Source organism: Lissotriton vulgaris, chromosome 4_1, assembly GCF_964263255.1.
Source record: "Lissotriton vulgaris chromosome 4_1, aLisVul1.2, whole genome shotgun sequence".
Lineage (NCBI taxonomy): Eukaryota > Metazoa > Chordata > Amphibia > Caudata > Salamandridae > Lissotriton > Lissotriton vulgaris.
In genome coordinates this window covers 43,924,153-43,938,597 of record NC_141691.1, presented here as the reverse complement: position 1 = coordinate 43,938,597, position 14,445 = coordinate 43,924,153, and the positions used below count along the sequence as shown (strand labels likewise).

Below are 14,445 nucleotides of genomic sequence, written 5' to 3'. Positions count from 1 at the left end.
TCTTTCTACAAGCCACCCCATTAGATGCTGGAGGTGAACAATGTACTGACGTCCCACACAAACTGCTTCAATTTCCATTGTAGGATTTGAATCTGTCCATGGCCTATCACTCCGCCTCTGTCCTGTGCAGGTCCGCGCTCTGTGGAAGCCTCCACGGACATGACTGTCCTGATTGAGTGCGAAGCTTACATTTTGAGCCCTACACCATGCATCCATGTCCTTGCCTGCGCTCCACAAGATTCATTGCTGTCTCCTTGTGTCCTCTTGTCCTCAAGCAGCCCTCCTTCGTATCATTATACTCCAAGATCTTAAGTATTCTTGATTCGCTGCTGCTTGATCTTGAGCCTCGTCTTGACTGCTCTGGGACAGGCTGTAGTGAATGTTCGGAGTGTTTTATGCACAAGGGCTCACATTGGCCACTGGACAGTCGACCGCGTCATCCTAGATGGACTACCCTGGATCCTGTATGTAGTAATCTTTGTGCTGGGGAGTGGCCCTGGCGACAAGCCAGTGGTCCACAAAACCCCTGACTCTGGTTGTTGTAACAATCTTGGATGTATTGCTCACAGCGTCTGTTCCTAACAGGAGTGTATGATTGATTGCTGCTTTCCAGCTTAGTGTTGGTTGTCGACCTCCGCTTAGTGTTGGTTGTCGACCTCCGCTTAGTGTTGGTTGTCGACCTCCCCTTAGTGTTGGTTGTCGACCTCCCCTTAGTGTTGGTTGTCGACCTCCCCTTAGTGTTGGTTGTCGACCTCCCCTTAATGTTGGTTGTCGACCTCCCCTTAGTGTTGGTTGTCGACCTCCCCTTAGTGTTGGTTGTCGACCTCCCCTTAGTGTTGGTTGTCGACCTCCCCTTAGTGTTGGTTGTCGACCTCCCCTTAGTGTTCGTTTCAGATGTTGAACACATAAATGCCTATTAAAAATAAGTCAGGCACACATAGGAGGGTCAGTCAGTGGCTGCTTTATGTGACCATGACACATGAATGAGGCATGTTGTCGTATAGTTTTCAGCCACGTGCTCTTCCTGATGTATGAAAGCCGATGGAGGTTGTACTGCTCTTTACAGAATCCAGGAGCCCCATTATCGACGGCAAGTCTAAACTGTGCTTCTCGAGCACCTTACATTGTTGTGGTTTCTTGGCAAAATCCTTGGCCTTTGCTCTAACCCCTCCTCCACACTCCCCACTTTGTTCCGTTCCTTTCCCCTTCCTGCCCACCTCCCCCTCTATAACAATGAAGGCTGTCTGCAGAGCTCAGTAGAGATTTGAAACATGGCTGAATGTGTCCGTAATAAACTCTTGGTTTCCAGATAATGCTTTGGCAGCATTTGCCCAGACAGACCTTGAAGCTGCCAGACCGTTGTTGCAGGTTAGTAAGCTTTTGTTGGTAGTCACTGTGCAAGGATCGGGCGCTTCTTCAACACTGTTGAAGAGACACCAAGGTAACTATGACATCGAAGTGGTTACATAAATGGGTCTCAAAGCTCCCAAATCTGGGTGTCTTTGTCCTGACCATTCCCGTGTCCACCACTGTGTTAAGGTTATGCTGAATCTGTTGCATTTGGAACCTGGAGCAGGAATGTCCGCATCCGCACTCACCTGAGTAGAGTGATCCTGGGGAGTTCATACTTCCTTTGTTTCTTGTAAACCAGGAGCATCTACAAACCATGTTTTGTAAAATACAGGATTATGCATTATTTAACCAGTTCTCTCTTCTCTGTAGGAGCGCTGCTTGTCGTGTCCCCAACTGTTTCCTGCAAGACCTCACGAACCCGACCTCTGCATATGTGAAGAACTTCAAGCAGAAGAAGCAGGAGTTAACCCAGAGGCTCTTCGCCCATTACAACAGCACCATCTTCGATTTGAAGGTAATATTTTGCAGTGAGCCATCATTAATGCGTGCTGAGCCTCGACTCTCCACGTGTTCACTGAGTAAATGTCCTCTTCAGTACTTTAACCCCTCCCTCGTATCCGTCTCCTGTCACTTCTTTACCGCCTCTAGCCTTCCATTCCTCAGTCTTTTTCAACATCTGCCTTCCTTACCACTTCCATCCTCTCCTTGATACCCGTCTGCGTCAGCAACAAGTCTTTGCTGCACTTTGTCCCCGTTCCCATCTGCGTTTTGTTTATCCTGTGTCTTGCAGCGAAAAAATGATAACTTTTAGGCGGGGCCAGATTGGAATGAATCTGAGGGGAGTACGAGCAAGCCTCCTGTGAGTGATCCTGCTTGTTGTGTGGAGGTATCTGAGGAGCTCCTGTGTTCTGTTGGATTGCTCGAGTGTCTCTGCGGGTTGCGTAGTGCAGAGCTAGGTTCATTCTCGTCAGCTGCTGTCTATGGAGGAGTCCACTGAGTGGTCTGATGCTCAGTGGTGTGGATTGGTGTGTATTATGTATGAAAGTTCAGAGAAACCAGAGACATGACACTGGTGCCACACTTCACAAATGTGACCCAGGCACATGTAACACACTACGGTTGCAACTGGGAGTCTGTCTTAACTGATGGAAATTATATAGAGTATGCAAGCGTCCAGTAAGTCACCCGGCCGGTCACATCTGTGTGAGAGCCACGAGGCTCGTAGTGCTTGAGTTGCCAGTCAGGTTGGTTAGGTCATGAGCTTGGATCTTCCTGGTGGAGGGTTTGGCTTTTAGCACAACTAAACACGGCAGAGTGGTGATGCACAGAGTGCAGTCTGAGCATGGACACAATCAGACCATGCTTGGAACAGAGCACAGATTCGGATGGATGCTCTAACCGCAGATTCCTCGCCTTTGAATATCCCCAGGCTCCATGTTTCACTGGTCTCCTCGTTTTTCAGTCCATTGAAAAATGCATGCAGCAGAAGAAAATCCAAATTGAATGTTATATTATATACCTCAATTGAACAGTAGGACCAATTAAAAAAACGGTTATTTAAAAATTTTCATTGATTTTCGAATTATGTTAAATATGGGAGTATGCGGTCTCCCCCTAACTACCACGTCACCCATAAGAGCTTCTCTAAACGCCGCAGCGAGACTCATCACCGGATCAGAAAAACACTCACACATTTCCCCTGACCTGAGAGCCCTGAACTGGCTGCCTTTTGAAGCCAGAATACATCTGAAAATCGCCTGCATCACGCACAAGGCTGTCCACCTGAGCACACCCGGATTTCTCTCCCAGAAGCTGACGATTTCCGGAGGTTCTAGAAACACTAGAGGTACAAACAATCTCCTGCTAAAGCCCCAAAGATTCCGCAAGGAAAAAACGTATAAACGCTCCTTCTCAGGAATGGCACCCAGGATCTGGAACTCACTGCCCCCTGAAACCAGGCTCATCGCCTCTACCATACTTTAAGAAAGAAGTAAAAGCTATCCTCATGGCTAAATACACTTGAATTATTACTGGGGATGATTTGACAGACGCTGTACCATTCAGTTCTACTGATCTTTTCTGCATTTTTGTATGACTCGTGTTATTGACCTGCCTGAGTGTTTACGCTATCAATTATTTGTACTCGTTTCATTATTGATGTATCTGGCTGACTATGTTCCCACATGTACCTTCCCCGCCCCAATTGTTATTTACTCACACGCTGTTCCTTTCGTCTGTAAAGCGCTCTGATATCTGCAAAGATCTTGTTCGCGCTATGTAAAACTTTCAAAATAAAAATATGCAGTGGTGCGATGTAAAAGTGACCCCACACTCGCATGTATTAACATGTTTATCATTCAAGAGTGTAAACCCATTAGATGGATATAAAAGATGTTGGATTGGTGCACTGTTATCTCTCATATTCGGTCAGCCTCGTCTTGTTACCTCTGACCCCACTTTTCTGACGCCCAAAAACGGTGGTGTACAGGCATCGATGAGTCGTGCCAGTCCTAATACCTTTCCAACTGATCCTCCTGAGAGTCAAAACCTGTTGATGACTTTGGTAAGATAATGTTCTCTTTGGCTGGTTAAGCCTTGAGGTCCTGCAGAGCTGTGTCTCCTAAGCAGGCACACCCACGTTTTATTGGACATGGCTGAGATGTGTTTGCATATCTTGAAAGTCCTCATGGCATCTCTGGTCCAGACCATAGTTGACCAGTGCACTCTGAGGTATGCGTTGCATGCTGGCTTGGGTATCATAGACTCTGTTGGCAGGGTTATTGGCACCACAGATGTACTTAGAGGGCACCCCTGGATGTGGTCAGGGGGTTCTCCAGAAATGCCCTATCTTTCCTCATAGGCATAGATGTTGATGTCTCTCGATTGATTGGGGGGCGGGGGGGAGGGAAGGTTGATTCGGCGCTTGAGCAATTTAGGAACAGTTGAGGCAAAGCATGATCCGTGACACACACGTCCCCTGCCAAGCATTTTCTTTAACCGTTCAGGAAGTTTAGGTGTTTTCCGAGAGATTAGCTAACAGAGGATGCCAGGCATTCCAGCCTGTGTAGCATGCCTTATTGGTAGATGACATGGCGGCGATCGAGGCCTTTAGCAACTACAGGGAAAACATTTCCCTAACTCTTCTTCTCCTACAGTGGTTGCCAACCTGCTTTTACGAACCTTTACCAACCCACACTGATCCAATAGAAGGCAGAATGTCACATTTAATCCTTGGAGATGGAATGTGTCTCTTAGTGACTTTGCATAAATAAATTCCAACTGTGATGGGACACAGGTTCCCTGCACCCATTACCACCGCTACCTCTCCCGCCTCCGGTTCTAGTCCTCTTCCGCAGGGTTGAGCCGGGAGAACCAGGTACCCAAAGCTGCTGAACATGAACCTTAGCCTCTGACCCCACAACCTCCTCAGGAAGACCTCCTATTTCAGTAGCAGCAAGGGCCCTGGACCAGAGTCTCTGCAACCTACACCTCGTGTGGAGACTAAACCGAGCCAACTGAGTGGACTGACTAGCCCACTGAAGGAGTGGAGGTTATCCTTGATGCTCTGTGTCCATCTGCCAGATCTATTCAGTCTGAACATTGGGCAACGTTGGTGGTTTAATGTAAGGACGCTCCAGTTGATTCTCTACAGACCAGGCTATCGGATGCTTCCTTTGTTTTGTCACTGGTCAAGCAAGACTTTGTTAAAGGTTGTTAGTCAGTGCTTTCGGCCTTTCTTCGTTCCCCTGACCAGCCCTTGTTGAAGTCACTGGTTGTGATGAGGTTTTTAAAAGGGCTCACAATGAGTTTCCTCCTGTTCACTTGATCATGCCGCAGTGGAACCATCACCTAGTCCTCACATTCATGAATTGCATGCATATGCACCTATACACAGCTGCACTGTTTGTGGAAAGAGGTTATTTCTTGCAGGGTTTATAATTCTAGATTTGGACATGATTTTAGCCTCTCCTTTTCCCACTTGCAGCTTCCAGAGAACATGGACATAAGCTGGAACAAGAAGATGAGGAAAACTGCTGGGTATTGCGTCACTGGTCAGAAGAAGTGCGGCGCGGAGGTGCAGCGATATGCCCGCATCGAGCTGTCCGAGAAAGTGTGCGACTCTGCCGGTGAGACCCTGCGTCCTGTTTGCAGGAGCGGTTGATCCTGCACTAAAGCAGCCTCTACTCCTGAGCAGATTCTTCTCTAGGGCACATTATAAAAGGCTGGGCAGCAGGTGGGGGGCAATCCCTGAGGATTCCGCCTCTCGCCATCACAGGGCATCGTGGGAACATCTTTAAATGTTGTCTTAGTAACACCACATTTTATGTACTACGAGGAGAAAATCCCTGGGACCAGCTGTATCTCAGCCGGAGTAAACTACATATGAGGAATATAGGCAAATGTATGTTTTTGTTGACATCCATACTGTATGAAACAAGTTCCATTTTGCTTACACCTCCATCATATTACATGCATCTCCAGCACTGCCAGAGCATGGTTAAATGCAGGTAGATATTTGAACTGCATGATGTGACTTGAGATCCTTAATCTCTTCCCTAATAGATCCTAGATGTTCCTCCTAGCTCACCGTATATTTCAGCAAGCGTCAACGTTGATAGGGCTGACGAGAGAGGTACTTTCCAGAAATTATTTTCCATTCAGAGCTTTAAGAATCTAAAGTTATGAGCCAGGTGCTGCCAGAAACCAGGCCACCCCTACACGAACTGTATTGTATGTGTCAAGTATAAATACCTGTAAAATAAACTCCCCCCACTAGAGGTACAAACAATCTCCTGCTAAAGCCCCAAAGATTCCGCAAGGAAAAAACGTATAAACGCTCCTTCTCAGGAATGGCACCCAGGATCTGGAACTCACTGCCTCCTGAAACCAGGCTCATCTCCTCCACTACACTTTTTAAGAAAGAAGTAAAAGCTATCCTCATGGCTAAATACACTTGAATTATTACTGGGGAGGATTTGACAGACGCTGTACCATTCAGTTCTACTGATCTTTTCTGCATTTTTGTATGACTCGTGTTATTGACCTGCCTGAGTGTTTACGCTATCAATTATTTGTACTTGTTTCATTATTGATGTATCTGGCTGACTATGTTCCCACATGTACCTTCCCCGCCCCAATTGTTATTTACTCACACGCTTTCCTTTCGTCTGTAAAGCGCTCTGATATCTGCAAAGATCTTGTTCGCGCTATATAAAACTTTCAAAATAAAAATATGCAGCGCTGAGATGCCGGACTTCACCTTGGAGTGGACATTTCACAGGGAAAAGACAGGTAGGGTTCCTTAGCGATATGAGTACAAGCGCCGGGAGACCCGGTCCGGGTAGCTGTGCGCTACACAAGTACAAAACATTTACATTTACTAATGGGTATAGTTTATAAGCTGGCGGCCTGTGATGCCTCACAAGAAATGGTTTCTATTGCAGACTTCCCTTCTTAACCAATCAGGGTTACCCCTGTTCCTTCCTCCGTTAGATTGATTACCAGGACCTCAGCCTGATCTGGCTACGCCACATTCAGAAAGAGCTAGAGTAGCACTGATCGCTTCGGCTGAGGATTTGACATTATGAACCTAAACTCTTTTTAGAACTCCAAACAATATGAGGGCTACTGGCCAAGTGGAACAGTGGTCCCAGGGGGCAAGCTCTGTTATTTGTTTATCCTACCAGGTTACTTGATTGGTCAGCTCAAGGGATCTGTTTGACCAACACTATTGAGACGGGACACCCAGTAAATCCGGTGTGCAATTTCAGCAAGTGCGATTTTAGATATTCACAACATGTTAATCGCACGTGTATGATGCAATGAACAAAACTCATTAACGATAGTCGTATACCATTTCGGCGATCTTTGCTGAGGACTGCCATTGTACAATGCATAGCTTAATGAGGAATCGTCACTCCTTGCCCCCTGTTTCAGCTATTTATAATTTATCCTGACCAAAATAAAACCTGTTGACTGCTGTCCCAGCACTGAAGAAGTCTTTGACCCATAGAATACCGCTGGGTTCACCCCCTCTCACCGCCTTCAATCTTTACCTGGCCCATTATTTAGTATCTGCAAAAGCCATTCTGTAGACCTATCCCAACGATCTTCAACGTTATGTTGAGTAACCGGCTGGAACAAAACGTCCAGCCCACACGGCTTGTATTTTGGACATCAAAGCACGAACGAGGGACTGTTTTGCTCAACTGAGGAGAATGGAAACAACTGATTGAATCGTATTCGTCAGGATGGTAATAGCTAACATCATGATGCTTCTGCTGTTCAATTTTGAGCTCTGTCCTTTCGAAAAGTAACCGAAAAATAAATCTATATTTTTTTTTTCATTAATGGGAATCTGGATGATCAAGTCGGTGCAGGGGTTCACATCTGGTTTTCACTTCTGCACTCTAAAATCTGAGTTTTTTTCCAGCTTCACCATAGGGCCTTGGTGGGAGTGCCGAATATACTTATTCACAGCCTTCAACTAGTCCACAAAGATGCTTTTAGGCTAGTCCGTGACCTCCACTGCCGGCATAGCATCTCTAAAGCAAGGATGTTCTGTTATCGGTTGCTCGTCCAGGATCCGCTATGTGTTTTAAAGAGCACTTCTTTTTAGATGCCTGCTCAACTGGCTTCAGTCTACCCTGCCTTGAAAAGCAGCTGCTGTCTTTCTCCAGGATTGCTGCGAAGCAGCACCTTTTGGCTTTAAATTTGTGGTTATAGGAGGGGGAATTTTTACACCTACTGGTCAGGCATGCAATATACTATCATCTGAAGATTGAGGAACGATTGCCAGAGTGTGCTACGCTAGAAGATAGAATTAACGGAACTGTACATTGTCAACAATGATGTATAACTGTTGCAGCTGAACCACTGTAAAGTATATTGTTCATTTGTATGGAAAACATTTGTTTTTGTTAATAAAAAGATGTTTAAAGAAGAAAAAAAAAAGAATTATGGTTGCGAGACCCTCCAGGGCCACATCTGCTCCTGCAAGCTTCAGGCACACACCCTTTCTAACCTGCAGTAATCCGCAGGTTCCAGAGACTGTGCCGAATAGGAATGCACTATATAAGCGAACTGAATCCTCATCAGTCAGTCGAGGCATCCTCAAAGATGGTCCCCTTGGAAGGCTGCTGTAGCTTGTATGAGAGGACATTCAGAGATATCCTCGGCTGAACCCTCTATGCCTGCATCAGCCCGTCTTGCAGATGCTCCCATCAGTCCAGGCGGGGGTCTTGAACTAGTGAGCAGCTGTGAGGGTTGTGTTTATTGTAAAGTCCTGGGACAGTGCACTTAGAGGGGTTTAGAGCTAACTGGTGAAGGTACGTTGGTTTCTTCTAGCAGTGGCAGACTCTTGCATTGGTAGGTATCAGACACTTGTATCATGATCTAAGCTCGTCTCGCAGTCATTGGTTGGTGTTGGTATCCTGCCTCGTGCCAGCTCTGTATAGTATTTTGACCTCCACTGAAGCTTGCGTTGTGGCCTTTTTCACAGATCGCCTGCGAGACACCCTCATTCACGAGGTCTGCCACGCGGCAACTTGGCTGATCAACGCAGTACGTGACGGACACGGTCAGTTCTGGAGATGCTATGCTAAGAAGTCGACTGTCATTCATCCGGAGCTGCCAATGGTCACTCGCTGTCACTCCTACGAAATCAATTACAAGTTTACCTATCAGTGCTCTCGCTGCACCACTACGTGAGTATTATTGCTGCTGCTTAGCGGATATGTGTGTGGTTGTGTTCGGATGTGTGTTTGTGCGGGCGCACCTTCCCCCATCCCACTCAGTGACTGTGTCTCGACCCCTCTGCCCGCTGTCATCCTCTGCTCACTTTGCTCTCGGCTTCACCTGCCTATGCAGTTTTTTTTTTTGCAGAGTTTTATATAGCGTGAACTTGACCCGAATCGGGTATCGGAGCACTTTACATGAGCACCAGTTACGCTACATGAGGACACGTATTCGTATTTGTTAGGCACGGGGAAATTAAGTGATTTCCCAGAATCACAGGATGTTGAACGTCATTGCCGAGACTCGAACCCAGATCTCCAGGTCCGAGGTCGAGCGCCCTAGCCGTTAGGCCAACTCCTCTCCCCTGGCCAATTTGTTTGTAGTGCCGGTTTCGCCTGTACCTGTATCATTTCTTTCCTAAGTGGTCTTTCTTACAAATTGAATCAGTAAGGCCACAATGTATAGATGAAACAAACCTTTGTGGGAGCCAGAAGCGTTTCCCTTCTCTGAGGAAGTAATTTATATCCATCTCCACAGATAGGCGCAGCTGCTGATCACGGAGTATTATTGCGCAAAAGAGATTTGGAGGAAGAGAAAATGGTGACTGTCAAAGTTCTGTTAAAAATTTCTGCCCACTGTTGAGACCTGGGAAAGAAGGCATTCTTGCTGGTTAGCTGCTGGCACCAGTAGATTGCCCTAGCATGCTGGGTAGCCAAAAGCTGCTGAATAGTCGTCCGTCAGTCCTTACCACATAAGCTTGCTTGATCGCGTGCCTAGACTGTTTGGCAAACAAAGTTTGGAGGTAATGGTGTGAGAAAGGACCCTCTATTTGGGGCATAGGGCACTTGCCTGAGGCTCTTCCTGATCCGGCCCCTAAAGTGAAGGAATTAAGTTTTTGGCTGGATAAGAATCTGCCAATGAAACCTCGGGTCGCTAAGCTAGCCGCCACCTGTTTTGGGGTCCTGACATGGCTAAGAAAGATGTGGATGCTCCCCTTTCAGCTCAAAGGACTGTTCTTTAGGCCCTGATCCTGTCAAGATTAGACTACAGGCATATCCTCTATCTAGGGGCAGGGAAGGCCTCCATCAGATGTCTGCCAGAAGCCCAGAACTCCTGCTGCTAGGCTACTGTATCGGCTCCCGTGACGAGCCTCTGTCATGTCTCCTCTCTGAGATTCACTGGCTCACAGTGGAAAAGAGGATACAGTTCAAGGCATTATGCCACATGCATAAGGCTATGTCAGGCACTGGTCCATGATGCCTTCAAGAACCAGTAGTCCCCGAGCAGCCAGCTCGCGTTCTATGTTTGAGTATCGGTTCCTGTACTCAGTTCCCAGATTCAAACTGGCTCGTACGGGAGGCCGCTCCTCATATTTGGGCCCCAAGTAGTGGAACAACTTACCCGAGCATCTGAGAAACTGCCCCTTTCTGACCCTCTTCTGAAGGAACTTGAAGACCTCTCTGGGCTGCTAGCCCCTATCTGCTGCCATGGCGCCGGGAAACACTGTTTAGGGTTCTGTGCGCTTTATAAAACTCTAATATAATAATAATGCAGTAAAACCTAAACTGGTGAATATATTGTTTAGAATGGATTGCTTCTCTAAAAATGACTAGATTTCCATCAGACTGCTCCTCTGAGATCTCTTAAGTGAGTTAGAAGGGAAACTGGGAAAGCCTGGTGCATGGTGGACACACACTCGAGGGAGGTTACTTGTGATAAATAGGTTAGATAACCTAGTAAACAACAATTGTATATTTCCCCTATCACCAGCACCACTCTGAACGTGTGGGACTCGATAGGAGTTAATTTGAGCTTAGCATCCTTTACCTCGCCCTTTACCTCGCAATGGGGAAACCGAGCGTCCATGCACGGCAGTGGGAGACCTCGATTTCTAAATTGGGCAGAAGGGCGCAGTAAAACATTATGGAATGTTTTCAGCTACGAAGAGATTAAAACACTCTGAACAGGTGAAAGAGAAATGTGGGCTCACGGAAGTGGAACCCTATAGATACTCTCCAGTGTGACACTGGACCCAGCTTGCCCAAGAGAGTGGGAGCAGCAAGAGCACTTACCCCTTTGAAAAATAGATCACAGACAAGTCACACCATCCTAACAGCAGAAAAGCAGAAAGGAAACCACCCATTACAGAGGCCCTGGGAGCAAGAATGGTAAGAGTACTTGATTACAAACAATGGGGCACTCTATAAACAAAGGTCAATAATGTAGCCCCCTCTAATGCAGGGGAAATTAATATTACACCCCAGAACAACTGGAATGACGAGCCCATCCAGGAGGCTATGTGTTGTCGGGGGATATGGAAACATTGGTACACCGACACACATGTGGTTTTGCGCAACATTGCAGCAATTCCGGAAAGGGATAATTCTAACCATTGAAGACGTATCCGGTTCTCACGTAGCAGAATGTCCAAGGCGATAATGCTTCAAAGCCCCTCTCAGAAAAATATGCCCCCTGTTCACCCAAGAGGAAAAACTAAATCCCATGTATTACTGTCAGCCAAAAAAAATCTATACTGGAGCTGAGGGGAACAGTAGTGCCAAGAGACGCTATGTGGATGGCGAAGTTGTGGTGGGTGCTAGGCATGGAAAAGCTATCACAAAACATCTGGCTGGAAGAAGAAAGACTTCCAAAAGCGATGCAGCACTATATTGTGGTACTTTAGCAGGAACTTAAAGAGGTACAGCGAGTAAAGATTGTTATGCATTTTGGAAGAATCAAGGCTAGATGTAAAGAGACTGGAGAGAAATGAACACCATCTTGAATATGAAGGCTGAATGGTACACATACTACATCATAAAGGGTCTTGAGCAAGGAGAACGGAAAATGAGATGACAGTAGGGGTGTATGGATGACCGGTAAAGAGAGGAAGGGTTGTTTTTTAAATGTTCATTGTTGATGTGTAAAGGAAAAAAAATCAATAAAAATGCATTTGTACTGAAAAACAATGGTGTATTCAGGGCTCAAAAAATCATAAAAATATTACTAGACCTGCAGGTCTAGTCACTTTAATAATCTACTCAACCTATTTGTAATGTACTTGACCCGTGAACAGGTCTCAAATTGTGTGATATTAGGCAAATATTTTGTTTTATGGAGTCGCCTTTTTCTTCATTATCACATGAGAGAAATATTCAAGTTCACTATTTCTGCTGTACAAAAAAACTCTATTTACTAGACTAAATGTTTGCTCCATGTATAACCAGAACGGAGCCCATATATAGAGTACACATGATTCTTGGCTTACCTCTTAGTTCACTACTAGCATTATCTGGGCAGGAGCAGGAATATTTCCAAGTTCATGATTAAAAACTCATTTTTCATAAATATATTACCAAAGCATGATGTGGTATTGCACTGTCATGAACAGAGAGCATACTTTCCATTGACCTGGCCACAAAACATTCCCACCAACATGTAGTTTTACTGATAATGGTGCATAAACAATGTTTGGAAATTGGGTTTCAGCAAAAATACTTCAAATGTGCTCATCCCCAAGTAAAGGGTTCTAATTTGTTTTGATCCTATAAAAATATTTTTGTTCACCACAGAATTGCAAAAATGTGTCTTCATAATTAGTGAAATAGATTTGAAATGTTTGAACAGTTGACTTAGCTAATTCAGTGCTGTTAGAGAAAAAGCCTGACCTCTTACAGCCTTTCATTTAACAGGCTTTGCACAGTTCAGCTGTCGCACAGTTCACTGTACAAATTCCTCTAACTTCAGTCACAGAAAGAAAAATACATGTAAAAAGATAAGCTGACTTTTGACTCTGAAAACCAGCAAATGTGACAAGATAACAAAATGTAATGGCATTTTTATTGCCCTGTCACTTTGTGAGCAGTGAAGATGCCTTAAAATGTTGTTATCTTGTCACATTTGTTCAGCTTTTAGATACAGAGGTCAAGTCAGTTTGTCATCCCTGAAGTTAAAGGATTTTCAACTGCCAGAAAGGGTGAGTACTCCCTAAAAATAGCTTGTCCTGAATAAATCTTGCACGACAATGCAAGTGGATTTTTCGAGCCCTGATAATACAAGCTTGTCCCACTTATCATGCTCCCCTCCCACAGTGAATGGAACCCAGCACTGTTGGACATTAAATCTCCTAGTCTGTTGGAAACAAAGTCTCACATCTTCTTTCCTTTGGCAGGATCGGCCGCCATTCCAAATCCTTGGACACGCAGCGCTTTGTTTGTGCACTTTGCCAGGGACAGCTGGTTCTTCTACCAAGTACACGCAAGGATGGCTCTGCTTCTAGCACCAAGCTCACACCCTTTGCAAAGTTTGTGAAAGAAAATTATGGATCTGCCAAGAAGGGTGCAACGGGGCTCAGCCACGCCGAGGTGATGCGGAAGCTCAGCGCGGACTTTGCAACCAAGGCACAGATTGCTGCATCGTAGTTGGCCGCCTTCAGAAGGGCTTGGTGCCAGTTTATTGGATAGTTTGAGTCACTTGTTTACACTGGCGGATTGAAGGGGAGGGTATTTATAGGTGTCTCCAGTTCACAATTGCTAGACCCTGTGCAGACCAGGTGCTGACTATGGTGTGTTCGCTCATGTATCAAATTGATGCATCCTTCCTTGCACTTGTGTGTGTGACTCTTACTTTTCTGAGCCTTCGAAAAACATGTGTATGTCTGCGCTGCAGGGTGGACCAATCTATGGAGACTGCATCGCTTGAGACTGAGCCCTGGCAAAGGGATTTGAACTTAGTGTAATTTAACTCGTCGCCCATCCTTGGATGCTAGAAAGTCTGAAAGTGTAAAAGTGGTTGTCTCTTCATTAGAGAGTAGTCTAGTATGTGCTTACTCCTACATGCTGTGTGCCCCTGACCTACCTCACTGCGTTCGCCCTGCGCAAGGGTTGTTTTCAGTTCCAGACTCCATTGCTGCAGATCAAGTTCCTCCAACATTCAAACCGGGTTCCAGCTGTCACTGTGAAAGGATGACTTTTCCTGATATTTCTAGACCGAAGAGACTTATTTTTGTATTTAAATTTCAAGATATATGATTTTTTTTATATTCGAGACTGCTAATAAATGTTTGTTCCTATCAATTTCACCTTCCCGCTTCAGTTTCTTTTTATGCACTTGAAAAATACTGGTACTTACTCTTATGTGCGATTGAGTGCAGCCCTCGAGTGGGCAGGTGAAAAATGTACATTATTTTTCTCTCTGCTTTTCCTAACTGTTCACAGATGAATCACTGTTAGAAATGTGGTCATCGCAGAGGGTATCTGTTTTCTGTGCAACCCTCCTGTACTTTGATCTGTTGGGGGAGAGAGGATAGACTTCTAGGTTGAGTAACAGAATATTCTTATGTTCAAAAAGTCATTCGAC

At 45.6% G+C, this 14,445-nt stretch overlaps 1 protein-coding gene across 1 annotated transcript in view; it reads left to right on the top strand.

Annotated features, from left to right (window-relative positions):
* Window positions 1–14,167, top strand: part of GCNA (germ cell nuclear acidic peptidase) — a 122,788-nt gene extending 108,621 nt beyond the window's left edge. The window contains exons 9-12 of the mRNA XM_086918262.1: window positions 1,723–1,867; window positions 5,339–5,480; window positions 8,855–9,059; window positions 13,259–14,167. Coding sequence (XP_086774388.1) covers window positions 1,723–1,867; window positions 5,339–5,480; window positions 8,855–9,059; window positions 13,259–13,508 — 742 coding nt within the window. The 3' untranslated portion in view covers window positions 13,509–14,167. The remainder of the gene's footprint in view (window positions 1–1,722; window positions 1,868–5,338; window positions 5,481–8,854; window positions 9,060–13,258) is intronic.
* Window positions 14,168–14,445: the final 278 nt, after the last annotated feature.